Source organism: Xylaria bambusicola (genome assembly GCF_022495145.1).
Source record: "Xylaria bambusicola strain CBS 139988 unplaced genomic scaffold F5B22scaffold_26, whole genome shotgun sequence".
NCBI classification, from domain to species: domain Eukaryota; kingdom Fungi; phylum Ascomycota; class Sordariomycetes; order Xylariales; family Xylariaceae; genus Xylaria; species Xylaria bambusicola.
In genome coordinates this window covers 535-27,799 of record NW_025953579.1, presented here as the reverse complement: position 1 = coordinate 27,799, position 27,265 = coordinate 535, and the positions used below count along the sequence as shown (strand labels likewise).

At 34.9% G+C, this 27,265-nt stretch overlaps 6 protein-coding genes across 6 annotated transcripts; 2 read left to right on the top strand and 4 right to left on the bottom strand.

Annotated features, from left to right (window-relative positions):
* Positions 1-79: 79 nt before the first annotated feature.
* Positions 80-1,413, top strand: F5B22DRAFT_224717 (uncharacterized protein). The gene is made up of 4 exons (XM_047969783.1): positions 80-129; positions 197-689; positions 743-1,213; positions 1,282-1,413. Exons 2-4 carry the CDS (start codon positions 581-583, stop codon positions 1,308-1,310), a joined length of 609 nt encoding a protein of 202 aa, XP_047829913.1. The 5' UTR covers positions 80-129; positions 197-580; the 3' UTR covers positions 1,311-1,413.
* On the top strand, positions 1,370-2,726 carry F5B22DRAFT_224670 (Clr5 domain-containing protein). The gene is made up of 2 exons (XM_047969781.1): positions 1,370-1,836; positions 1,893-2,726. The coding sequence occupies exons 1-2, from the start codon at positions 1,517-1,519 to the stop codon at positions 2,290-2,292; spliced, it is 720 nt and encodes a 239-aa protein (XP_047829912.1). The 5' UTR covers positions 1,370-1,516; the 3' UTR covers positions 2,293-2,726.
* A 1,927-nt stretch (positions 2,727-4,653) lies between these two features.
* On the bottom strand, positions 4,654-5,701 carry F5B22DRAFT_224651 (uncharacterized protein). Its single transcript, XM_047969780.1, has 2 exons — positions 5,268-5,701; positions 4,654-5,147 (listed from the first exon to the last, which is right to left on the bottom strand). The coding sequence occupies exons 1-2, from the start codon at positions 5,536-5,538 to the stop codon at positions 4,993-4,995; spliced, it is 426 nt and encodes a 141-aa protein (XP_047829911.1). The 5' UTR covers positions 5,539-5,701; the 3' UTR covers positions 4,654-4,992.
* A 1,196-nt stretch (positions 5,702-6,897) lies between these two features.
* Positions 6,898-8,070, bottom strand: F5B22DRAFT_224640 (uncharacterized protein). Its single transcript, XM_047969779.1, has 2 exons — positions 7,408-8,070; positions 6,898-7,289 (listed from the first exon to the last, which is right to left on the bottom strand). The coding sequence occupies exons 1-2, from the start codon at positions 7,621-7,623 to the stop codon at positions 7,083-7,085; spliced, it is 423 nt and encodes a 140-aa protein (XP_047829910.1). The 5' UTR covers positions 7,624-8,070; the 3' UTR covers positions 6,898-7,082.
* Positions 8,071-9,442: 1,372 nt separating this feature from the next.
* On the bottom strand, positions 9,443-12,754 carry F5B22DRAFT_647362 (uncharacterized protein; the record flags this gene model as incomplete). Its single annotated transcript, XM_047978858.1, has 6 exons — positions 9,443-10,478; positions 10,540-10,944; positions 11,006-11,107; positions 11,162-11,870; positions 11,929-12,605; positions 12,693-12,754. The coding sequence occupies 6 exons, from the start codon at positions 12,752-12,754 to the stop codon at positions 9,443-9,445; spliced, it is 2,991 nt and encodes a 996-aa protein (XP_047829909.1).
* Positions 12,755-20,600: 7,846 nt separating this feature from the next.
* F5B22DRAFT_610121 (uncharacterized protein) lies at positions 20,601-21,635 on the bottom strand. Its single transcript, XM_047975173.1, has one exon. It carries the CDS (start codon positions 21,326-21,328, stop codon positions 20,642-20,644), a length of 687 nt encoding a protein of 228 aa, XP_047829908.1. The 5' UTR covers positions 21,329-21,635; the 3' UTR covers positions 20,601-20,641.
* Between the last annotated feature and the right edge of the window lie 5,630 nt (positions 21,636-27,265).

The window sequence follows — 27,265 nt, the reverse complement described above, 5'->3', positions numbered from 1 at the left end:
TATCTACGATAATTTTTAGGGGACAATGAATGCAGCCAGCCGATTGAATGGCCTATCAGCGGGCTACTTCTAGTTGTCCTCGCAAAAACTTGCAGCCCTTATTCCGAATCGTTTACGAGTAATGTGTGAGTAAGTAACTACTAGTCTTATTGGTTCGGCTATGATCATGGTGGTGTGGCTAAAACTGCATTTTCAGTTGACAGCCCAAGGTCTAAACTGCACTGAAGGCTCTCTTCGGTTCTGTCTTGTTCTGAGCCGCCGGGAAGCATTCGCTGCATACTGCTATGGGGCTTTCTATACAGTCTACACATTTTAGATGTATGAATAACAAAGATCACTCTCCGTGTGATGACATCGGCAGTCGCATGAAAGCGTTAGCTATAACCCTTCCGCCTATTTTAACCTGTTTCCCATATCATCATCACATTGTTTGCTCCTAATATCTCGGGTTCAATATCAGCGCCAGCGCCTAAACTCCCAAACACTACGCAGCGCGTCACCCAGTAGGGGCCTAGTAGGAACATGCTATCGCTGGATGCTACTCGATCGAAGAGGACTGCCATGAGTGCAGCGAGCATAGATGCGGACAACCACACCGGATCGGCGCGATCCACGAGCCCAGAAAAAAGCGTGCATAGTAAGTAGCTTCAAATTCAAGGCAATATTCAACTTGAGTGTATACATCAAGAGTAGCTGCATCATTCATTTCTTTGATCTATGGTTTTCTAATTGATCCATCGAGACATCGGTGACACGTCTTACGAGCGTCGACAAATGCCCCAGGAAGACCTCGAAACAATTCTACTCCAACTCCAGAACGACCTCATCGAAACCGTGCGCATGGTTCGACCTTCGCGGGACCGACTGGGCCATCGATCGTTGGATGATGAAAGCACAGAAGGCGGTATTGAACTGGCTATTAAGACGTGTATCAATAGTTGTCTGTCCAAATGGAGTCCTCCGTCCAAACGCAACTCATCATCACAAGCCGAGACATCCACGTCGCAAATCACCGGCACCTTTGATTCCACATTACTTTCAGATGGTACTGGCTCGGTGGCTTCATCTGCTACCAAGCATTTCAATAATCATACATCAGAGGGACAAAATAAGTCAAGTACATTAGCACAAATCCCAGAGCCGCAGCCACCAGCCGGTCCAATCTTACCCCCTCATATCATAAACGAGATTAGACGACTGATCAGACAAGAGTGTAAGTAATTTCAGGTCGGCATACCACCTACACTACTGCACCCATGATTAACAAGAGACTAATACAAGTGGCAAAGTGCTTGCAACGCCTGTCCTAAATGACCACTCTAAAAGCTCTAAAAGCGACACTCCTGCTGTTGGCCTTTCACAAGCTGACACGCGCCCTCGCAATACTTCCCACGACAGAACGAGGTTTTCCGATGTCATTACCATCAACAAGGCAATACAGGACAATTCCAACAACGGTCCGCGCTCCTTAACGATAGTGGCGAGTAGCGCGTCAGATCAAGCCCCTACACCTGCAATGACACCTAAAGCCAACTCCAATACATCTTCCAATATATCAACCAAGCCAACGGAACTGATTACTCCCGAGTTTCCTCACTCGCAATCGTGCGATAATTATTCACAGGACCACACGCAGTCATTTTCCACTGATTGTACTTCACTCGAGTCTTCGGCAGATAGGGACCCAAAGAATCTTGAAACGCAACAAATTGGTCAAGTCAATAAAAAAGACTGGAGAACGCACAGAGGAGTGCTGAAAAATCTTTATTTGAGTCAAAGGAAACCTCTAGCAGAAGTAATGAAAATCATGGCAGACAAATACAACTTTAAACCAACGTAAGACTATCTCAAATAGAACTCTTGTGAACTATATCGACTGATATTATGGATAGCGCGAAACAGTATCGATATCAACTTGTGAAATGGGGATGGAAAAAATACAATGTAGGAGGATATCGGCTACCGTTGAACCCATCAGACTTTAATGAACTTTCTGGGCGACATCTCGGAACCACAACCTACCCCAATGCCTTCGACCCGCCCCTCCCCGACGAAGCATACACTCAACCCGAGGACTGGATGTTGACACAGAACTCCGGCCAAGATTCCGCTTCTTACTGTTCCGCAATCAGTGAGAAGCCGGCATTGCAGCAGGATTCCGACAGCACCTCGGATTATATGAAGTCCAACTTGGACATGGATAACATGTACTTAGTAGATTCTTCCGACCAGCGGCGTCAATCGAGAATCACAGAAAACTGGGAAATGAGCTATGATCTACCGACTGGCTAATTAAGCTTCCCGCCGGCAATACTGGGATAGTTACCGAGACTGGTGCTAGCAAGCTCAATGTCAATATCGAGCACCACGGCCGGGCAATCACCATTGCAGGTTCCGCCAAAAGTGAACAGCACATGATGACCACACCTACCCGCAACAAACATAATTAGGTAGGCTAGGCATCACTTTTCATCTTCGCTACCCTTGATGTAGCTTTGGACATTATCAGGGGATAAAGTGCTACTAGACTGGTGTAGGAGTTGTTTCCAAAGGGGCAGGGCCAGCTTACGAGCTAGAGATATATAAGGCTGAGTAGGTTCCCGGAAAGTGCTCAGGATAGTCTAAGGTTTGGGGGGTTTGCTAGAAACCCTGGAACAATATTGAGTTACCATACAGCTTCACGTGCGCATCCATTAGTTCGTCATCAAAGATGTGATCACAATTATGCAATAGTCTTATAATGCTTAAGGCTTCTAATAATTTCTTTCCTTCAAGAGGTTCAATACTAGTGTGGCTCTCTTTGTCGCTATAAGTAATCTACTAGAATGGCGGGGTAGTAATGAAGCTATTCACTGTGCATGCACGAAGGTATCGGCATTCAGATAGGCGGCCCCCAGCATAGATATCAGCGCCTGTGTTAAACGTAGATCGAATCTCGGCAGCAAGCTCTTCGTAGCATTGTTGATTCCTTGACAGATAGAAGAATCCTGCTGCCAGAGTAGATGCTATTATGTCACTGCCTCTAGCGCGCCATTAGATGCTGTAACTTTCGTCTGTCATTACATCGGGTAGCACGAACCTTCAGCGAAAAAGAACATTGTTGGAATTGTGTCTCGGATATGTAAAAGCGGGTGGCTGGGTACAACGACTCACATACATCTGTCTATATAAACGGAGGTACCCTCCTACACTACTGTGCCTAGACTGTTCCTTAAGGCAATATACTATACCGTATACCACTCATAACCTAGTATTTCAACAAACACGGCCTCCGTCCAGAGTTGCCCAAGACTTTTGACGTCCGTATCTAAAGTACTGTTGAAAACTAATCGCAGGTCTTTTCTAGCATCCACTGGCTCTGCAAGTATGGCGGTAATCATCTTCGAGATCATGCCCTGTTGAACGTAGGCAGGCCTATATAATAACCGTTAGATCGCTGGAATGTCTAACGGCGTCGTTTTTGAGGTTCGAGATAAGGTCAGTATGCTGAGACGATTAGCTGCACAAGATAGGACTATGTTCACCATGTAAAGCTTCAATGGTATTGAAGACCAATCGATCAGGAACTAGCCTGATAAAGGGACCTAATTGTGCTGTTTAGTCCGGCAGCATGCGAATACTCGCACAGCACATACTATCCTTCAGGTGGTTCCTATACGACTCCAGGCGAAGACACCGCGGTAGAGCAAGAACCCCGCAGTACGCCCCTGAGAGTTTCGCAGCTAAAGGCCCTGGATATTGGCGTAGCGGGTGCAACAAGATGCGATAGCTCAAGACGAGACACTGCGGCCAGTTGGGCGACATTATTAGCACAACGATGCCTATTCTTCGGGGGGAAACTGGTAATACGCACTATGTAGATGACGATTACCGAAAACACGCACGAAGTGAGTCGACCTACAACTGCCATAGCTCACTACAACCACCAAGTCACTTTGTGAGTTGCGAGGGGGTTGTACCAAAAGAAGAGAGGGACTGGCTGATGTCTGAAATACGCAATTGTTAAATTTATAGCATCGATATCCTCAACAGACCATAAAGAGTCTGCTCATGACAATTACTTCTATAGGTCTTGTTGTTAGGTCCCTATGCAGATGCTGCATGCCACCATCGCCAACAGATATCCCCAACTTGTCCTAGCGCACTAGGGGTAGGCAACGTAATACAATCTCCTGTTATTATTATCCGCCGGTCTACCTACCTTGTTGTGTCTGAATCACTTGCTGCCATCCATCTTCACCTATTATGGAAAAGTATAACTTCGGTAATTGACAGAATTAACATCCTATTCCAACGTTGTTGCCGTTCAGCATAGCACCTATCTGGGAAGAAGATGCTTACATTTCTCCTTTAAATAACCCGTTTCACACAAACGTCCCTCTGTATATCCAAGCAGGGACCGCAGAAGGGCTCTATGATAGCATCCATGAATTCAAAGACCAGATGAGTAATGTTGGGGGAAACAAGATTAGGTGGCACTCGACAGATTTGACAACTCATAACTTAATCATGACTTATCAAGGCCTGGGCTTTGAGAAACACATGGAGGTGGCTATACAAGACGCTTTCCATCTCTTTGAATGCTAAAGGCGCGATTACACAAAGCCAACACCACTGTGGGAGAAGTCGAGAGGTAGAAACTTGTGACTTTTACAATACTTCCCAGCTGGATTCTCAAGTAAATGATCTGTCATTGCACAAAGAGAGAAGTTCTAGTTTCTGCCCCTTATTCCTCTATTTAGCTTTATATACAGTATTTCTTGGTCCGTGCTGTATATCCGAAATGAGGCTTAGTTCATTCTGTGACAGAATTCGACTCTCCTACGAATCATTAAAATGACTATCGGAGAGAGAACCTGGATTGAGCTTGCCATCGTCATGATGCCATCGGTACCCGTCCTCTTCAACCTCGAAAAAAGTCGCATTGTTCAGTAACCCCGGCGAATGTTTCCTTTGCCCGTAAAGTCAGGTAGCTACTGGAGCTGAGACCTCTTAGTCCACGACGTGGAAGGCGCGCGGGGACGAGCTCGCGTAGAGCGGGTTTTCGAACTCCGCCGTGAAGCGATAGTAAAACCCGTCACCCTTCCACTTTGGGTCCACGGCCTGAACATCCCATCGATATTCACTATCGGAGAAAGGCACCGCCTCTGTATATATCGCACAGTAATGTCAGCAAGTGATGTTGTCCATATCTCCATAAACCCGTTTTCGACGTGAGATTAGTAGATTAAGGGGCTAGGAGGGGAAACGAAGAGATGTACACCTACCGTTAAGGTACATGCCCTTATTATCGTATATGGGTAACTGAGCACCGAAGGGGCCTGTGTAGTAGCCGGAAGGGGTGTTGTTGAAGGCACCAAGATAGAGCTTGAAAGTCTCAGTGGTGTCTTGGGGCACCCAACTGAGCACAAACTCGGAGCCGATCACATAGTCTGCGTCCACGGGGATATCGGTGGTCCATTGCGGATAGTCTGGATACGCCGCGACGGCGGTAGCCAGGAATGCAGGTGCAACGGCGGCGAGGAACTTGAACATCATCTTCGCTAGTCTGGTCTCTGGGCTGGGAGTTGTGGGTTTTGGTTGACACTGGATACTTGATGATAGACAGTAGATCAACGAACATTTGTCTTCAGCTGCTAGAGACACTTTATAGTCGAGCTATTCCAACCATTACGACCGGTGACCTCTGTTCTGCGGCTGTATAGATCTCAAAGCCGTTTAATCCTTCAATGCGGTAATGCGCCCGCATTGCTACCTAGCATTGCCTAGAAGAGGCAGGTCGAGGTCAGTTGATGCACCTTTCGCTCGAACCAGGAAGCTAGAAGGACTGGGAGATTGCGAAAAGTCCTGTTTGCTCAACTTCCATTAGTCGTCCGAACTATTGTTCAGCGTCTGTCTACGAGCATGCATCACCGTCTTAGGGTTCAATCTATCATCAGCAAATATACGGACTGCTTCAGGTGTAAGACTAGGTACGTATAGGCCTGCCCTAGAAATGGATCCTGTGCGCTTAGGTAGTGGGACTTTTCCGATGCGGCCAATTGCGCGTTATAGGGCGTTATATGCATGTCAGCATGACTACACTCATATTGACCATAACGTTATCGATGTTACAGCGCCTGTAAGCGCTGTGATTAGATCATGGAATCCATTTCTTAATTCCATCGACCGTTGATGCAATCGCACGACACATACCTAGTCCCTCTTCTCACCAACTCATCTCATATTCTTAGCAAGTTAAGTAATGTTACAAACTCATTCCGGACACATACAATTAGTATTAGTTTAATATAATATAGCTTCAAGATCCATTGTTGGTTCCCAGCTCGCCCTAGGCGACTTTATTGAAGGGTTAGGTGGTAGGTCCAGTGCGCGCTCCGGGAAGGCCGTGAAAAAAGGGGGTGGCCGAAGTGGAAGCGGCATCGTTCGGGGAAGAAGGAATAGCAACCCCCGGTAGGCTCGATTGTTCTGGTTCTTTCAATACGGTGCCCTAGCAGGTCAACATGCCGATAGCAAAACGGCGCCCGGCAGCTGCAAGGAGAGGGCGGGACCATCACACCACCAAAATAAGTCAGCAGGCGCTTTCATATCAACTGTTCAGTATTGCATACAAATGTATATGGCCACAATCCATAACTGTTAAAGGTTACAAGTAAAACAGTTATCTCAAAATCTGCTAAATACGCATATTGCAGACAAATGTTGAAGCGTTGGTATGGAAGCCTCAAGGACTGGAAGTTCTGGCATTCGGAAATGGGGTCCCTCATACCACATTTGCAGCACAAAACAGGGCGTCTTGAAACCAGCCACACCCCATGAAACCTGAGCAAGTTCATCAATTCATGTCCTTTTCGTAACAATCACACAATCGATATCGTATAACATGCAAGTTTAAAGAGCGTGTTCCACTAGATTTCATTGACACTAATATCTCCATGTATTAATCCCTTACGAGAATAAAATAAGTGAATGCAAGCGTGTACTATTAATAAAAGGCGACGAGTCCGGCGCGAGGTGCGGTAGCAACACCGCCCAGAACCTGCATCTTCCATTGCCGACTGTCCACCTTCGGTGACAGCAGCTTATGAGACAACGGGAATAGGGACCTCCAACCCCCCAGCATTCCAGTCACCCTTTGCGGTGGCAACCACGGTCCCGTTGATTTCGTGGTGGATGGTAATCTTTGTTGCCTCCTGGTACTTGACGGTAAATTCGTACGAGACGAACTGATTGGTGGGTGAATAGTTGCAACCTCCGGTTTGTCCATCGGTCATGACAGACGTGACACACTAATATTTCAACGTCAACACGGTTAATCCAAAGTGAGCAAATGATATATAATTCTCTGTTGGATTTCCGGTGTTTCTGTAGTATTTGTAAGGATTGAGGTAGAAAAGAATCACTCACGTTGACATTGAAACCGTTAATCCCTGGCACGTAATTGTCCTGCGCAATCAACGAGAAATCGTAGCGGCAGCCAAGAAGACCGCAGCCAGAGCTGTGAACTAGTAGGGAGATGGCACCGGGCTGTGTGCGTTCTGACACTTTGGATTCGGTTGGCATGGCCGTGGCCAAGTTGGCGAGAGTCGCCACGGCGGTTGAGGAAATACTTGCGAACTTCATAATGATTGGAATTTTCCTCCGAGCTACTTGGACGAGTGAGAGTGGTTGGAAAATGAGACGACAGACAAGAGAAAGGGCGATCGATCTGCAGTTTTATAACAAAATCTTACAACAACAACAAGGCATCGATAAAGGAAAGACTCATATGGCGCTTAAACAAAAACAGGTTAGCGAAGGAGTTGATGCTTACTATATACGGGTTCCTAAAAAGGATAACCTTGGAGCAAACCCGAACTTGCGAAGGTATGTAACTGTTGAAAATCTTGGAGCAAACCCGAGCTTGCGAGGGTATATGACTGTTAAAACCCCAAAAGAGCCTGTGCATAATCGTATACTCCTCAAGCCGTCTATCGGAATAATATAGAGTTCCCGGCGGCAATAAAGTGGGGTTAATTAGGTACGATATTGGATCCGGGGCCGCCGCACCATAATAAGTCAGCACAACTCTCGTGCCGACTTTCACCTAATATTGCAATATACATAATTTTCGGCCTTCGGACCAGAAGTTGAAAAGGCGAAGTTGGCGGTAGCTTACCAAGCTATGGCCGCTAATCCATTTAGATTCGACCTAGATGTTCTGCAGTGCCTAGAGCCATATAGAGGTAGTTAGTTCATCACTCACTATCATAGGTATTACAAGTTGTACCACAGGAAATAAATCGTCCAAAGGGGAATGGCTTATTAGGAATTTAATACCTCGTCTTTATAACATTATAGCACTTTACACTTCTCTGGTTAGTTGTGAGCATAGATGAGAGAGCCTTGTCGATTCCCGGCTTATGCACGTCTGTTGTTAGATAGAGAAGTAGTACTCGAAGCAGGCTCCCACGTAAGTAGTGCATAAAAGGCAAGGAACAAATCTAACGTCCCCTATTAAATGGCTATTACAATATCCCCAATTTTCGGAGCCTCGTCGCGCTTCGTCCGTCGTCTCCATGGCCTTCCTAGACCGCGCACTAGACCCGTAGCATCTTGTTTCCCATTCACCATGTCGTGCTTACCTTGCTTGGTAAACTGCGGAACCATTTGCCGGGTTGCCGCGCTTGTATTCCCCTGCCTTGTGTTGCCCGGGCAGTGCATCTGACGCGCCCTGGGGAAGAGGTCGGATAGCTGAATCTCTGCGAAACACTTCCTCGTTGGGAAAGCGGTGATGCCAGCTGTGACAAGGGCGTGCGTCCTCAGGCGACGGTTATGTGTGGCGTTGAGCACCCGTCCGGCGATGTGCCCCTTCGAGTGCGGCTGTGTCCCGGCGAGTGCGTACCTTAGAGGTAAGTCAATGTCATCGCTGATGTCGACTCTCAGCTGTATCCCTGACGGGTGATACAATATGGCATGAAGTGCGGGCAGGTAGGAGGGGAATAGACGTTTTAAGTCTTGCAGTCAGGTGGGACGGAGACTTGGCACGCCAGGCAACTAACAACAAACATACCCTTACTCTCGATCACCAGAATCCTCTTTATTGCTAATCAAGATGTATTGCTCCTATTGTGATATCCTCTTGTATGCTAATCCTATGTCATAGTGGGCCAACACGCCGATAGCAAACCGGAGGCCCAGAGGGGACAGCCAGCGGCCAAGGGCATAAGAAGGGCTGGTGGTTATAGTCAGCGGCTGCGAGGAGAAGGCGAGACAGCTGCACCGTCACAATGAGTCAGCAGACGTCTTCGTACCGAGTTCCTAACATTGCGAAAAAGCGCGTGGTGGGGTGGCCCGTGAGAGTGCGGCCCGGGACCCCTATCCTCAGCTTACCATCTAGGTAGTGATAAATTCGAGCACAGTAATGGTAGATTGAGAAGTGACAATTAGATCGGAGTCTTGACTAGTGAAGCTCGCTGATATTACTGCGATCTTCCTTGTTCCCCCAACCCTCGGAACCTGAACTCTCTCGATCTCGCCCATAGCCATCCTGCATCAACTGGCGTGGAAAACCACTGATGTTAAACATGTGCCTATTCCTACTGATGCCGCGCAAATCCAAAACTATTGTAGTGTCGACAATTCCGCTAGGTATAGTGAATTTAACAGAAATATCGCCGTAGACACCACCTTCGTGCATGCCGGGAATGGGGATCTCTACTCGCAGATCCGCCTCAGCACCGTTGCCTGAATTTTGGATCACAAAGGCTACAGGACTGTGGCACGAGGCGAAGAATGCGCCTAACCCCCTTCCCTGCTGCACCTCTTTGGGAATTCGGCATCGAATGAAACCATGGAGCCAGATCGATGAATCTTGTGCTTGAGTCGGTTTTCCTTCGAGCTCAAAGTAAAACGAGCTGGCGACTAGCGAGCAAGCGATCTCACTGATCTTCTCTTGGACCTCGACATGGTTTTCAATCCATCCAGCTACGTTGTTACTGAGAGACTTAATTTTGTCAACATCGTCCATCGCTGGTGGCTCCTCACCGAGATCGGGATTGAGGCGGTACAGGCGGTCTTTCCAGTGAGGGTCACGAAGATATGGTTCACTCCATGATGCCCATCGCCGCTCTGAGTCTGTATTCAAGTGAATCTGGTAGCTGAGCATAGTGAATATGGTCCTGACAAGTCCAGGCTTCCGGCGGATCACTGCTCTTTGGCGGCCAGCTACATTTCTCTCGCTTGTCCATTTCGTCGCTTCTTCTTCAACCCTACTATATTTGGGCAGGCCAGTACCTACAGATAGCACCAGGTCCGGTATTGGCCGCTGGTCTTGGATATCTGAAAGCCTACGGGCTTCTTCAATGGCCACATGGATAGGGTTGTTGTGCAAGATGGCACCGTCCATCATCAAAGGAACCACCTCCGAGTCAATATCCGTAGAACGTGCCTTATGAAATGGCAAGAAGAATCCGGGTGCAGCCGAAGTTGCTCGAGCCCTGAAAGATTGAATGGTCAGCGACATATCTGCGTAGAAAGACTTTAATAGCGGGTTCTTACGCTTCCCAGACTTTGAGCTCATCCTCTGGTCGTGTTGGTCTGTGCCTTCGATACTTCGGCTTGGATTTCTCGGAGGTAGAGACATCCGTCGCATTGTAGTTGGAAAGCACTAATGCTTGCGTGCCAGCGTCCGTAACAGTTGTGACAGCTACCTTAACGCAGTGGCTACCGTTTTTCTGTCGATTGCCGAATAGGCTTTCCTCTCCAAGTGCAGTCTGTAGCGCACTTTCGATCGGCTTCGTTTCGTACTTGCTTCTTTGGATGAGCAATTGTAGGTGACGGAAACCTTGGATCTGGCCTTTCCGAGGAGTAAAGGCCACGCCGACTAGGTCTCTAAAATGCTCGATGCACTCATCGACGGACCATAACGCATGTCCAAAACCAAGGGATATGATGCCGCCAGTACTGGCAGGTATCAGTAATAGCCTCAATCCTTACTGTAGTTGGTTGATATCATTAGGCTTACCTGGTTCCAACCACTAGGTCAAAGAAATGTTGTAGAGGAACTCCTATACGGCTTTCCAAGGCTCTAAGCACGGATAATTCTACTATGCCACGGACACCACCCCTGAAACAACATTAGTTACAGTTGAATTGCACAGTTGGCCGTGAGACTGCTTACCCGTCCAGCACCAGGACTCTGAGGCCAGAATGTGGGGGCTGGATCGCAATTGTGGTTGGTTGGTTAATGAACTGATTGCGCAAAGGATGATCATGCATGGGGCATTGTTTGACAATAAGCCTTAAATGACCATCTGGGTGTCCCAAATCCTTTTCTCCAAAATCTTTGGCACATTCCAGACAGATAACATGACCACAGGACAATTGATGATCTGGGGGGTTGGATAAGCAGCAGAGGCATATGGAGTTGCTGAAAATGCCCACGCCATCTCTAAAGTTCTTATAGAAGTTCCGTATTGTCCTACCGTGTGCGAGGACTCGCGCTTGTCTCGAATCAGTGGTATTGTACCAAAGCCCTTCCTTTTGCATTTGTTCCATACGCTCGAGGACTTTGCCTGGCCAATCGAACTTCTCTGGGTCGAACTTATGCTTAAACGGCCCAAAGTATTCATCAAATGTGTATCTGTTCTGTCCACGATGCATCTCGCCGTGTGTTATCTTCCTCTGCTTGCAATGGAAAGGGGCAGTTAGCAAGAACAGAGAACGGGACTCGACTTGAAATTCGCAAGGAACCTGATAGTTAAAATAGTCTTCAATAGCCATTCTGCATTGCTCCTCAAATGACGAGCCGTCGGAATCACCTGGGCGGTCATTTGTTTCTAGGCTGGAAGATGGGCCAGTTGACATCTTGAACCAATCATCGGGCTGGCCTGCATCGATTGGTTAGTATTCATTCATTGTCCTCCCGTAAGTCAACCGCACACTTACCAAACCGCCGCTTTCGAGCGGCGTCCAGTATCAAACATGAAGCCACCATCTCGGTTATCCTGGCAAATAGAGTCTGTATTTCTCCCTCCAGCTCAAGTCTCTGAGCCACTAGGTTTGCAAATTGATACAGTTTGTCCGCCATTGTCAATGGAGGCGGCCGGTGCCTCAGGGACGCTTTCACGTAATCAAACGGCTCCTCAAGTGTCTGGGAAAAGTGGTCAAAAGCCAACGACATGTAGATGCCAAATTCATCGGCGTCGGGGAGCATCCGAGACTCTTTCTTCTTCATGAATGATCTCTCGCAACAATTGCGAATGATACAATACAGTTCGTCGCACTGTTTTTCAAGCAGTGTGTAGCGGCTCTTATCTGGAATTCGCACGACGTGAACTTTAGAATAATAGCACCGAAATAGTTCCTCCATGTCAGAGATTCGGAGCTTAGCAGACTCCCATTTCTTCACATACCCCTGAAAGGTGGTATTCTTCTGGATTTGCGAACTCATAGATTTAAAAAGCTGATCCGTGGCTTCAAGAGAATTCCACAACTCATCCGGCGTCGAGTTCGGGCACTTGTTGAGTGCAATGATGGCGTGAGGCTTGCTTGGTAGATTTATTGATTTTGAATGGTTGGCATCAGCCCAGGCGAGTAGCTTTTCAACTACGTCCTCCATTGTTCTATAACAACACATAGTCAGCGATGAAATTCCTTGCGGGCAAAATACCTAGGTCATCCTCTCAAACTATCATTAGAGATAAACTTACTTCGGATTGTTCAGCACAAATACAATCACGTCTGAGAAGGCGTAGAAGATCCGAGGATACATTTCTGCGACGGCATATTGTCTCTTGCTTGTCTTCTCGTAGTTCGGGGCATCTCTCCGTGCCCACGCTAAAGCTCGTTTCGTGCCTGGGATAATTCGACGTAAGGGATTGCTGCTGCCAGCAACAGGGAGATGTCAGAAGGAGTGGGGATATATACGTATGATGGCAATATGAGTTGTATTCGAAATGATTAGAAGGTTAAGATATATAGTTAAAGACCTAGGGGGATATCGGTAATACTTATAGTTAGAGGTTAAAGTGTACCTTACTCCACACTTATTAATATTCCCATTTACTTTAAACTTATACGTTGCTTTAATAGGGCTAATAGCTAATAGGATATATTGTATAGGACCTTTTAATAAAGGTAAAGATAGTAATTTATAGCATTTAAATAAGATCGAAGATATAAGTAAAGTTAAAGTCAAAATATTAACCAATCTTCCCCCCTTTGCACTTTTAAGGTAGGTCCTTTTATAGGAAGCTATCGTATATAAAGTTCATCAAAAGTTGCCTGCTTTTGGTTTTTTAATATAGTTCCGTTTAAAGTTGCTAATATAGTTAAAAACCTATAATAAAACCCCTATAGGGAAAAAAAAAAAAAAAAGGAAAAAATAAGCTATATAGATATAATAACGTAAGGATTATATAAGGTAAAAGGATAAATATTATTTAATAAAGGCTATATAACTTTTTATATAAGGATTATTAAGTCCTTAAAATTATTAATCTTTTATAATAACCTATTAATAAATTTATAATATATTATATAATAGGTATAAGTTTTATCCATTTATAAAGTTATTAATATTATATTATATTATAAATTTTTATACCTTTTTAAATAATATATTTATAAAGGTATATTACTTTCCTTAAAGAATATTCTTCGTATATAATTTAGTTATTATATTATTAATAGGGTTATAATCCTAAAACATTATAATTTTACCCCTGGTTAGGTTAACTATAATAGCTATTATAAAGGTATACTATTTAATGTTTTGCTATAGGTTTCCTATTAGTTTATTAGTTAGGATGTAAAAAAGTTTTAATTAAGTTTTTTTATTATCCTTATAATAGTTATAAAAGGTATTAAAGGTATTAAAGGTATATATATTAGGTATTACTTTATAGGCTTTCCAGTTTTTCTTTTTACCGAAGTAATTAAACGAAACTAACTTAGGGTGAATATAGGGCACGTTTAGAATACTTTAATATTGTTTTAGGTATTAAGCTAATTAATTTCTAATAGATTTTAGATTTAACGGTAATTCCCTAAGGAATTTAATTAAGTTTAATGTTATAAAATAGGTTATTAATAATAAAAACTCCTATTAAGGGTTGTTTTAATATAAACAAAAGTAGTTAAATTAGTTTTTAATATATAAAGTTATTTAATATATATAAAGTGCTAAGTTTGTTGTCTTTAAAGTTTATAATAGTTATAGTGGTAAAAAAATGCCTTACTTCCAATTATATAACTTTAATAACGTTATACTTTAACGGGCAATTGTATAGGTTAGTTAAAGGATTATAAAAAAACTTTATAATAGCCTTTAAAAGCTATAAAATAATATTATAAAGCCCTTTAAAAGCTTTAAGGTATAATTATTAATAAACTTTAAATATTATTATTAATTAGGAGGTATATTAAATTATGATCTTATTTAATTTATTAATAGGGCTATTACCCTTTAAAGCATCCCGTTTTAAAGAATTTAATAGTTTTTTAAAATATATAATTATAAGGCCTTAACTTTAATATTAATAGTTTATAATAAATAATTAGGTAGGTATATTTATTACTATTAAGCTATAATATATATATTAAATATACGAAAAGATAATAGTTTAATTAAGTTATAAAGTAATAATATTTAAGGTAATAGAAGAGGACCTTATAAAGATTCCTATTTATTTTAAACTTAAAGTATTATAAAAGGTAAAAAACTTATTTTTAATTAATGCTTTAATTAATCTATTAATAACCTATTAATTAATAAAAATATACTATAATTTAATATTATTAATAGTTTAACGTTTATAAATAAACTTTAGCTATATAATAATATATTTAATATTAATATAGTATAAGGGGTTACTTATTAAGGCTATAGCTTTTTAATTATCCTTATAAATTATTATAATATTTATCCCTTAAATGGAATTTAGCTCCTTAAGTAATAACTTTAATTAAATAGCTTCCTTAATAGTTTATATTTATTTAATATATTTTACTTCATAGGAGAATAATAATATAATAACTTGTTATTTAAAACTTTAATTAAAAGCTCTGCTACTTATATTAAAAATGTAGCCTAAGGTAAACCTATAGGTATTTTTATTGTTAATATAGTTTATATTAATGTAATTTGTTAAATTTTAAAGTTCCTTACGGTATATTAATTCTATATCTATTATCCCTTTAAAGTATTTAAAAATTTAACCAACTGTTAACCTGTAGGCCTTATTAAACCTTGCTATAAAATAGCTATAAAAAGAAATAATAAAGGTAATGTTTAATTTAATATTAAATATAGCATATATTAAAAAATTAATAGTATTTATATACTAGGCTTTATTTTTTAATATAGCTATATAGTTTATTAATAAAAGCTTAAATGCTTTTATTTTTATTAGAATATCTTTAAGCTTAGCTTTTTAAAAATTAAATTTTTATAAAACCTTTTTTATATAAGCATTTTACTTAAAATAAATTGCCCAATTTACTTAATCCCTCCTAACTATTATACTTAAATAATAAAAGTAAGGGCTTAGATTTATTATATTAAACTTATTATATAAGGCAATTTTTACTTTATTAATTTCTTTTATAAAAGAAATAATAATAAAAAGGTTATTTATATAAATAATAATATAAATATACTCTTTAATAAATACTTTAATGTTAACGTTTAAAGGAATAAAACCTAATCCCTTTAAAAAGGTAGTTAAAGTTTTATATTAAATCTTAAGTACCTACTTAAAGCTATAAAAGGCTTTTAATAATTAATAAACCTTATTAATTCTATTTATAAATTCGTTAAACTATTTAATATAGATTTCCTTATTAACCAATTTATAAAGAAATGCTATTTTTATATTTATTTATTTTAATTCAAAATTTAAAGCAGCAGCAATAATAAATATTACCTTATAACTTATAGGCTTAATAATAAATATAAAGGTTTTATTATAATTTAGGCCTTCCATTTATTTAAAGCTTTTAATTATAAAGTAAGCTTTATATTAAGCAATTAACCTATTAGGTCTTTATTTTAACTTAAATATCCATTTTCTAAATAATGCTTTATATTCTTTTAATAACTTATAAAGCTTTTATATTTTATTATTAATTAATAATTTATATTTACTTCTTATAGCTTTATATTAACTATATTAATATATATTATTTTTAACTTATTTAACCGTTTTTAATTTAATTATAGCTTTAATAAATATAATATAAGTAATACTTATTAAAAATATTATTATTTAAAAAGGATTAAAGTTAATTTAATTTAAAGCTTTTTTATACTTTAAATTAATAGTTAGGTATTGGTATAAAAGTCCACCTATTACCCTAAAATAAAAATTAAGGTAATTCCTTTATATTTTAAGGGGCAGCGGTATTATTATAATATAGTTTCCATTTTCATTATTAAACACATTAGGAATATATATAAAAGTTTTAAGGCTTAACTTAACACTATTATTAGCAAAGTTTATAAAGCCTTCCAAAGGAGTTTTATTAAATTATAGCGGGGTATTTTATTTTAAAAGTATTATAAATATATTGCTATATATATATTTAAAGTAATATATAAAAAGGATTCCCTTTAAAATAAGTAATTTAGCATCTTTATTAGGGGCAATATTAACGTTTGCTTTAAACGTTAAAATTTAAAACTTAACTTATTTAACTATATTACTTTTAGCAATACTTTTAATACCTTTAATAATAGGTTTAATAATATTTATAATAGGATATATAATGCCTTATATAAGCTTTTAATTCTTAATAAAGGTATAAATGCATTATTCCTTAAATATAACGTTATTTATATAAATTACCCTTTTAAACTTAAAAAGCATTAAATAATTTATAATGCTTTTATCCTAATAATTAAACATAATATATAGCTCCATTTTAATATCAAAAATAAATACTTTTCCCTTTAAAAGGTAATAATTAAAACTTCTAATAATTTAAAGGTATATTAAATCTAAAAGGGTTTTATACTATATTTTATATAGCATTTTTCCCAATCTTTTAATAGGGTATAAATTTTTAAAATAGGTAACAATATATATTAAAATGGGTTAATAACGAAGTCCAACTTTAGCTTTAATAGCTATAATTAATAAATAACGGATAATATTTTTTAAAACGCCTATTATCCTTTTTATAATATTATTTTATTAATATTAATTAATAGTAGAAATAAATAATACTATACCTTTATCTTAATATAAAGCTTTAAATTTATATCCGGTAAATATAAATTCTTAATTTAAGGTAAATATATAGTACTTTTATTTTAACCATTCTCTTTCCTTTAAAAAGGTTTCAAATAATATAGAAAAATTTATAATAAACTTTATAAAATAAACCTAAATTATTTTAAAAAAGTTATTATAAATAATAACCTATTATATTAAACCATTATACCTTATAATTTAATTTTTACTAATAAGTATACCGGTAAAGTTAATATATAAGGATTTTAACTTTTATATTCCTTTTTATAAAGATAATTTATAAGGAGTTTCCTTTATTTATTTTTTAATATATATCTTATAAAAGTAATATTTTTAAATAAAAAGTATTTTAATAAAATAGTCCATTAGATCTTTTAAACCTTAATCCCTTAGGTATTTAAGTTATTTATACTATATTTATATTCTAAAGTTAGAAAGGGAATAAATATAAAAGCTAATATTAAGGGCTATAATATTTGTATTATTATTAAAAATATTAATTAAATATAAGCTATTGGTAATTTTAACTCTTATAAAATAATCTTTACCTTTAGCCCTAAATGCTTTATTATAATAAAAAAGAAATTCAACACCTTTTTTAAAAAGTTAAAAAATAAAGATAAAGTTAATACCTTTTTTAAAGTAATAAATAATATTATAGAAAATTATACGCTTTTTTTACCTGTTAACTATTAATTTAACTATATAATTACCGATTAACTTTAATATAACTACCTTCCCCCCTATCCTTAAAATCCTAAAACTAATATATTTCCTTATATTAAGGAAGCTATATTAATTATAAAAGGAATATTAATTATAACCTATATTTAAAACTATTATTAATTTAAATTTTTTAATAAAAGATTTATTTATTAAATTGTTAAAGTTTATTAGGTTAAGCTCTATTAAGGTATTAATTATATAGGATTCCTTTAAAATATTAAAGAATAGTTTAAAGATATTAAGGATAATAGTTATTAATAAAGCTTTAAACGCTAAAGTAGGGTTAACATTAATATTAAATATATTTATTAAAAAATTAGGTTTAGGTATTAAAAATAATAAAGTTTTTACTATAAAGGAAAAGTTTATAAAGGTAAAGTTAAACGTTCCAATATTAGGATTTATATTTATTACTATATAGGAAATATTTAGCATTTTAATAATCTTTTTAAAATTTTAATCCTAATTTTAATCTTAATCCTTTTAATAACGCTTTTTATTATTATTATTCCTTTTATTCTTTTTATTATTCTTATAACTTTTAAAAGTTAAATAAAGGAACTTTTTATAATAGTATATAAATAGATAGTTCCTATTATAATATATATATTTAATATATCCTATAATAAGGAGGTTAATATTACCTTTAAACTTTTAATTCTATTACTTCCTTTTAATAGTTGTTATAGCTTTATTAAAAGTAATAGCCTTTTAATTAATAGTTCCATTTACCTTATAAATAAGAATAATATCGTTATATTAAAAAAAGGTAATAAGGAATATATTATATATTAACCTAAATAAAATAAAAAACTTATTAATAAAAATAAGCTTTATAATAATATATTTAGGATTAAATTTTAATAATTTATTTTAAATTTTTTAAAACTTAACTAATAGCTTTATTATATTACCTTTATATAACTTTAGGGTAATACTATTTTAATATTATATTAAGGATTAAAAAATAATATTATTATAGAGCTTAAAAGTAAAAATTTTGCTTTATATTAAAGTAATAGTATTATAGGGTATTTTATTAATAGGTAAAACTGCTACCCTTATATTAGGGCTTAACTTATTTTAAATCATTATATAAGCTTTTTTTTATTTTTCTTTTTAATCTTTAACCTTTATTATATATACGTTATTACTTTTACTATTGCATTAAGGTAGGGTTTCCGTTTAAAGCTTCTTAGGTAAAAGTTTTCTATATCCTATTATTATTAAATAGTTAATTATCTTCCTTATAAATTTAATATAATCCTTAAGGGAATCTATTATAACAATTAACGCTAAAGAGATTATTTCCTTAACTATTTTAACTATATTAAATTTTTTGCTTAATGTAATCTTTAATAACAAATGATTTAAAGTCTAGATTAAACGGTAATAAAGGCTTTCTTACCTTTCGTTTTAACTTCCTTTTAAGAAATCGATTTATTAAAGATATTGGTATAATTAATAAAAATATTAGTATAATAGCTTAAGGGATAATATAAAGAATAATAATAATATAAAAAATAATAACTCTTTATAATACTAGAATAATTAATAAAGGTACTATTATTTATAAAAAAAGCATTAAAACATTTATTAAAGCAGGTATTAAAGTCTTTACTAAAAAGATTATTTTTAATAAAGGGATTATTAACCTAAATTTAAAAAAACTTAATAATAAAAAAGGGGTATTAATAAATAGCAAAGGTAAATTTTTTTATATAATAACTTTAAAACTATAAAGATTAAAGTTATTTAAAAGTAAAAAGGGGGATAAAATTAAAAAGGGACTTAATAAAAAATTATAAAATAAATTATTATTAAAAAGCAAGAATTTACTTTTAAAATTATCTATAAATAAATTAAATAAAGATATAAATAATTCATTTATAAAATAAAAAAAATTATCTTTATAAAAAAATTTAAAAAAAGTAAATTAGAAAAGAAGCTTAAGCTTAAATAAATATTATATATTTAAAAATATATTTTCTTTGTTTAAAAATTTATTAATGCTTATTTTATTTTAAAAAGAAAAGGTTAAAAAAGGTAAAATACCCGGAAAAGTTACATTAATAAATATAAGAAACTTCTTAAAGCAATTAGTATAATAAGGATTTATAGCTTAAATATTTAAAAAGGTAGCTAAAGTTAGGAATTTAATAGCTAAACTAATTACTAACGTTTTAAATTAGCTTTAATTTCTTTTAAATATAGGAATTAATAAATTAAAGTTAAAAAATCCCCTTATAAGGGGTTTTATTTTTCGTAAAGGATTAATAATTCCTGCAAAGTTTTTATTAATTAATATAATGGTTAAAAATTTTACTACGTATAAGTATCATATTTATTATAGATCATTTTAATTTTCGGAAATGCTATTTTAACTTTAAAAATTATCGTATATATTATCTAATAATAGATTTAATCAAGGTTCGTAATTTCGAAGGAATAGCTTCAAGGAAAGTTAAAAAGGAGTTAAAGAATAACTATTTAGTAATCGTTTAAATTAAAAACAATACAGGTAAGCTATTCCGGGCTTATAACCTATTAAAAGGAATGGGGATATATATATATAATAGCAATATAAGTTATATTCGGAATAATTAAAAGGTTAAAATATATAGTTAAAAACTTAGGGGAATATCGGTGATACTTATAGTTAGAGGTTAGAGTGTACCTTACTCCACACTTATTGACAGGAGAGCCTTTCGTTGGATGCGCTGAGCTTGTTGGCTTTTAACATCACTGCTGCTAGACGCGACCGGATCGCGCTCACCCCCTTCAAATCCCTCACAGTCAGCAAAAAGAATAGGCTGGTCAGCCGAGAATGTTTCCGGATCTGCGTATAAATGTACATCAGCGGAGGTGGGCAACTCGCTATCACCACGGCCTACCACAGGCGCAGCGAGCCCGGCTAGGTTTTCCTGGCGCCTTGCTCGGTTAATCAACAAGCGAATAAGAGTGCTTTTCCCAGCATTTGTCTGCCCCACGAAGGAAACAAGTCCCGGGTATTGGATAGTTGACCTCTCTGTGGTACTAGTCATCATGATTGAAGCATAGCGTCTGTACTCAGATAGTACAGGGTCGCCGCCTGAGTCTCTGTCAAGACCAAACCAGGTTGTGTCTTGATCATCCTCATGCTGTTCTCTCTCCTCTTGCTCATTTACTGGCCCTGTCACACACGCATCAACCCGTTTGACGATCTCAGGATTCACGCGCTCGTGAGGTATGCCTCCTGGTCCAAGCTGCTTTCCATCTCGGTGTGCCCGGCGCTTTCCCCAGCAATTATTGCAGTAGTAGTCATTACACCCGGTGCAGAAGTCCAGCCCATCCTCACCTTGACAGACTTCGCAGCTTGAAGCCATGACAAATGTAAGATGGTATAGGGGAAGCGCTGTTAATGTAGAATGGAGGGAGGATTGAGGGGTACATCATAGGTTTGGAGTGCTCACAATTGATGGACGCATGATACATATATTCGATCTGACACAGCCGTCTGCACGGATTAGAGCGATGAGCTTGAAGAAGTCCTAGGCTCAAGTAAGCCCTAGGGATAGCCCCTCTAGTGAGAATAGAAACACCGGGGAGAGCGTTTAGCCCCCAACGAGACCTTTGTAGCTAATTACTGTGCTACCTTCGCGATCAAAAAAGCGCTCGGGACCGAAAACGTAGCATGGCAGACGCCACCATATTTTGTGGGATGAAGGCCGATGAGTAAGATTGAGTATCTTATTTTAAAGAACTGGCAGTCAACCTTTGCATCAAGAGAGGTGGTAGAACTAGCTTGCCTCGATGTGCAAGAAAATCTTGGCTCACCGAAGCTTTGGTCACAACCAACGTCCATGAAAATTGAAAATTAGGATGGAGATATTGCTTGTAATCGGAATTGAGACCATTCTGAGAAAGGGTCTCTCTTCGTGGAAAGAGGATGCTGCATTGTACTTTTGTAAGTACCTAGGTATACTATCTCTATTAAGGCATAGTAACTTTGTGAGCCTCGTTCTAACCACCAGGTAGTACCCTTTCCGTGGTGAGGTAGTGTTGATCATAGCCTTAACCTGGGATCAATGGTGGTTGAAGCAATGGAGCAGATAGGAAGTAAAACAAGGGCAGAAATCTGGGCTTGGAATTTGACGTTATTCAAAGTATAATGATCTACTCGGGCTGCTGAAGTCCTTGACCAAACAAGTCCTTCTTAGCTTGGTGGCTGAGTTTGACTCTATATACAATTGGACTGGCTGTCCTGGCCACCTAGGCCTCATTGATCTCATCTCACTTTCAATACGAGGCTGCAAGCATCATAAGACCATGAAGTTTCATAAGAGAGTCTTTTATACTACGTATGTCCGTAGCCGTGTGTACGTGTGAAATGAAGCACCATGTGCTAGAAACAGCAGAGCGGGGTCAGGGTCAGGTAAGGTCGAAGATCTCATGTACCGGGTGACTACACACATCGAGACCTAGTTGGTACGCTTAAGCAAGGCAGTAGGGTGTTGATCTACAAAAAAAAGCAAAACTCAAAGCTCGGAGACTCCGTACAGCCCCCTTCTTTCCAGCCTCGCCAGCCTATCCTTCTAGGGGGCTATATAGGAGCGCCTATACACTATTACGGCCAGCCGCCAATGGTATTTGGACTAGGCTAACCTATAATAGCATATATCAACTTTGACTACTCCCCTCTTTTAAAGTCTTCGAGGAAAACTAAGAGTACAAAAATATAATTACCTAATTTTTTTTCAGCTGCTGGGAGTTTAGAAAGCAAACGGAAATAAAGCGGAGTAAGCAGAAAGCCGCCAAGCGTTTACATAATGTGCTAAGAGTGTCGCGTTGAGTAGCACGTAGTAGGTAATTACTGTAGTAGCAATAGCCCACCCCCGCTCCCTTTCAAGACCAACGAAAATGAAGCAGCGAGAGCTGGACAGATTGGCGCATCTTCCACCCTTCGAGCATATGTGAGCCTCTTGTTGACCACACTTTCCCATAACATCTAAACAAGAAGTTCGGAGCGCAAAGGGAGGGAAGCACGACACTCTATCGATGGAATGAGGATCATGTCATGTCTTATATCTAGATATATTCAGGCTTCGAACGCCATTTCAGCTCCGTGACCTACCAAGAGAAAAGCTGGGCCAATGAGACTTACTAGGCTTCAATGTTTTAGTTTTACAGGTAACTTTGTAGACACTGGATGTACCGTGATAACAGCTGCTACTTAGAAGCTCATTACTTCATGTTTCTGTTATACCTATGCATGTGACGAATTATAGTACCAGTGATGTCTATATGTTAGCAGGGGTAGTATGGACCTGAAAACTGGGTCTGAAAGGTCACGGAGCTGAATTGAGCGTACCTACATGAGAGCAGATGGTTCGCCGGAATGTTCCGTTTCCCTCAATTCGGTGTGCTGGATCTTCGACATTACAGTATGTCCTGGCACGGAGAAGTGGAGACGGAGCGGCAGAACCTTATTGCGGAGATCGTCTATAAACAGAGAGATCTCTGGAACTTAGACCTTTAGATCATCTGAAAATAACTATACTGATCGCTTCTGGCGCTGGCTCACTTCTATTGACTCTGCACCTCTGCGAGGTGTCCTCACTGGCGATCGTAACCCCACGCGGTTGATGAGAAGGTACCACTCGCGTAATCCAATATTACACTCTGCGCCCGGAGAGGGTTCTGTGAAGTTACTGATCCCACCACCAGGTAGGTGTTTGTTCCAAGTTGGTTTTGGATTGTTTGTGTTATGCTGCACTCTGACCCAACTGCAGAATCGTACTAGGTATGTTGTGTCAGAAAGGGAAGGCGGTGATACTTGCGTTCCACATACTGGAATGCTGGGAATCTGTATATAAGACCTTCATTTAGCTAGATAACTATATTGTAATTTAAACTTCTAAATAATCTAATAGGATTATATATACTACTTTTAATAGGTTATAAGCCCGGACGTTTACTTAAGCATATCTTTAGCTATTAAGGGTTAAAATTATACTTTATCTTTAACCTTTTATTATTTATAAATATAAAATAACGATATATATTAAAATTCCATTTTATTAATCTTATAAATAAAGATTATATTAAAATATTATTATTTCGAATAATAATTAATAAAGCTAGGTTTTAAAGGTTAATTTAAAGAATTTTTAACCTATTAATTCCTTAAAATAAATAAAGGTTAAATAAATTAACTATATATAATTAATTATTTAAAAATCCTTAATTTAACCTTTTCCTTTTAATAATTATAAAAATAATTATAATTATATTATTAATATTTAATAGTAAAAATATTATTAAATATTTATTATAACCTTTATAATTAAATATAACTTTAAATATTTAATATTATTTATTTTTTAAATATTTAAGCTTTTTTTTATTTTATATATAAAGTTTTAATATAATTTAAATATTTTTTTAATTAAAAAAATATAAATAATTAGGATATTAATTTAAATTTAAATTATATTAATTAATTATTTTTATTTTTATTATTATTATTAAAGATCTTTAAAGTTTTTTTTTACCCTTTAATATTTAACAATTAAGATTTTTTTAACTATAAAGTTAATATTTTATTTAATTATTAAACTTTAAAATTAATTACTTTAAAGGACCTTTTTATTAACCTTAATGCCCTCCTTTTTAATATTAATTTTTAAATTAAAAACTTTAGTTTAAATTTACCCTTTATTTTAATTAAAAATTCTTAAGGTAACTATTTTATAAACCTTTTCTTATTAAATACCTTTTTAAAAGATTTATATTAATAATATATTATAATATTAAACTTTAAAAAAGAAATTAATTAAAAATTATTAATTATTATTTAACCCTATATTATAAAATTCCTTATAACTATTAACCTATTTATTAAATTAATTAAATTAATTTTATTAATTATTATTATATTACTTATAATATTAATAATTAATTAAAATATTATTAAATAATATTAAAAAGTTTAAAAAGGTAGCCTTTTTTAATAATTTAAAATAATAATTAAAGTAAAGTTAAAATATATAAAAAAAACTTAATATAAATAGGTTTATTTAAATATTATTAAGAAAGCTTTATAAAGTAACCCTTTAATAAAGAAAAAGAAAAGGTAAAAAAACCTTTTTTATTAAAAAGGATAAATAATTTAAAAAATATAATATAATTAATATTATAATTTAAAGTAAACTATTATAAAATATTTATTAATAAACTTAACCTATATTAATAAAGCTCCTTAATATATTTACTTTATTATAAAATAAACTATATTAAAATTATAAGTTTAAAAAAAAGGCTTAATTTATATAATATTATTAATAATAAAAAGAAATAATATTTAAATTTATTAATAATATTATTTAATTTATTATTATATTATAATAGATTTAAATAAATATAATTAAACTTAATTTAACTTTAGCTTAACTATATTTATATATTATTAAAAAATTTATTAATAGTTTTAAATTTAAATTTAATTCCTTTTTAATAATTTAAAAAATTAATACTTTTAAAATTTTAATTATTAATATAATTAAAATTATAATATAAATAATAATTATTTTTAAAAAGGTAATTAATATAATATTATACTTTAAATAAGGTTAAAAAGAATAAATAATATAAATTACCCTTTTAATTATTAAAGTTAATTTTTTTTTATTTAAATAATAACTTAATAATAAAAGGAAGGTATATTATAATTATAATAAAATATATCCTTTTTTTTATTTTATAATTTACTTTAAGCTTAAACTTTTAAATTAAGATAAAGATATATATTTATAATAAATAAAATAATATAAAAATAAAGTAAAGAAATTTAAAGGGGATAAAGGTATAGGAGGGGAAAAAAAAATATTATAGGTAGGTTAAATCTTAAAGGTTAAGTATAATGTTATAAGTCTCTTTAATCTTATAATAGGTATTTAATAAAATTAAAGCTTAAAGAAGGGAAGAATTTCCTTTAAAGTATATATAGGAAAGGTATATAATATATATAAAGTATATATACTTTAAAGGCTTTAAAATATTATAATATAATAACTATTTCTTTTTTTTTAATTAAGTTATCCTTAACCTAATATATAATTAATTTATTAATTAAATATAAAATAAAAAGTTTAATTATATAAATATATAATATAAAGTATTATAATAAACGTATTAATATAATTTATTTATATAGGGCATTATTATTATAAAGGTATATAGGTATAAAGTTTATATTTATTTTATAAATTGTATATATTATATATTGCTTTTATAGTAAAATTTATATATATATTTTTATTAATTATTTATTAATTCTTTCTTTTCTTTTTTTCTTTTTTCTTTAATTACTATTAATTTTAAAAATTAGTTTTAATTAATAACTTATTATTTTACTTTTATCTTTACTTTATTTCTCTTTATTTTTTTATTATATTTATATTATTATTATTATTTAAATTATACCTTTTAAAGATAAAAAGGGTAAGGGTAAGGCTTAAATTCTAAAGAGCAACTGTATTATTTATAGCGATAAGGGTAAAGCGTTACCATTATTACCGCTATTTAAATATAATAAAGATACGGATAAAGAGGATGCTAATAATAAAGTACCTACGCCGTTACCGCTAATACCGCTAGTACCACCAGTATCGCTAGTACCACTAGCTCCCCTAATACTACCAGTACTGCTATTAGGCAGTAATAATAATAACGATAATAATAAAAAGGGTAGTTTAGGCTAAAGCTATAGCGGATCCGCTGGCCCTCCGCCTAATAATTATTTAAACTATAGGAATAATTTAAATGTTAAAGGTAAAAACCTCCGTAAGAAATGTAAATAATCCGTAAAAATAAAGAATTGGTATTATAAAAAATATATAGATTTTATAGCTATACCATTAACGTTAATATACTATAGATATATTAGGTATATTAAATATATATATTAACTTAACTTTAGTTTACTTTTAAAATTTAATTATTTATTTAATAAATTTAGCTTTATTAATTATTATAAGTATATTAAAATGTATTAAATATATAAGCTTATTAATATTTTTATATTTATATTATATATAAATTTTTATTTATTTAAATTTAACTTTTATTTATAATAGCTTTTAAAATTATCCGCTTTATTAAACTTTTTAAATAAAATTAATAAGCTTTTATATTTAAAATAATTATTAATAACGCTTAAGCTATTAATAATAATAAAATAGGATTTTAATTTAACTTATTTAAATTTTATATTAATATTATAGCTATTTAATATTACTTTATTAAATTATATTTATACTTTC

Excerpts from the sequence above, each read along its gene's own strand:
- F5B22DRAFT_224640 (XM_047969779.1), bottom strand. The coding sequence starts at position 7,623 with ATGAAGTTCGCAAGTATTTCCTCAACCGCCGTGGCGACTCTCGCCAAC. Across the intron at positions 7,290-7,407 it reads TTAACGGTTTCAATGTCAAC|TGTGTCACGTCTGTCATGAC; the intron begins GTGAGTGATTCT and ends TTGAAATATTAG.
- F5B22DRAFT_224717 (XM_047969783.1), top strand. The coding sequence starts at position 581 with ATGCGGACAACCACACCGGATCGGCGCGATCCACGAGCCCAGAAAAAA. Across the intron at positions 690-742 it reads CTTGAGTGTATACATCAAGA|ACATCGGTGACACGTCTTAC; the intron begins GTAGCTGCATCA and ends TGATCCATCGAG. Across the intron at positions 1,214-1,281 it reads ACGACTGATCAGACAAGAGT|TGGCAAAGTGCTTGCAACGC; the intron begins GTAAGTAATTTC and ends GACTAATACAAG.
- F5B22DRAFT_224670 (XM_047969781.1), top strand. The coding sequence starts at position 1,517 with ATGACACCTAAAGCCAACTCCAATACATCTTCCAATATATCAACCAAG. Across the intron at positions 1,837-1,892 it reads AAATACAACTTTAAACCAAC|CGCGAAACAGTATCGATATC; the intron begins GTAAGACTATCT and ends TATTATGGATAG.
- F5B22DRAFT_610121 (XM_047975173.1), bottom strand. The coding sequence starts at position 21,328 with ATGGCTTCAAGCTGCGAAGTCTGTCAAGGTGAGGATGGGCTGGACTTC.
- F5B22DRAFT_224651 (XM_047969780.1), bottom strand. The coding sequence starts at position 5,538 with ATGATGTTCAAGTTCCTCGCCGCCGTTGCACCTGCATTCCTGGCTACC. Across the intron at positions 5,148-5,267 it reads TAAGGGCATGTACCTTAACG|AGGCGGTGCCTTTCTCCGAT; the intron begins GTAGGTGTACAT and ends CGATATATACAG.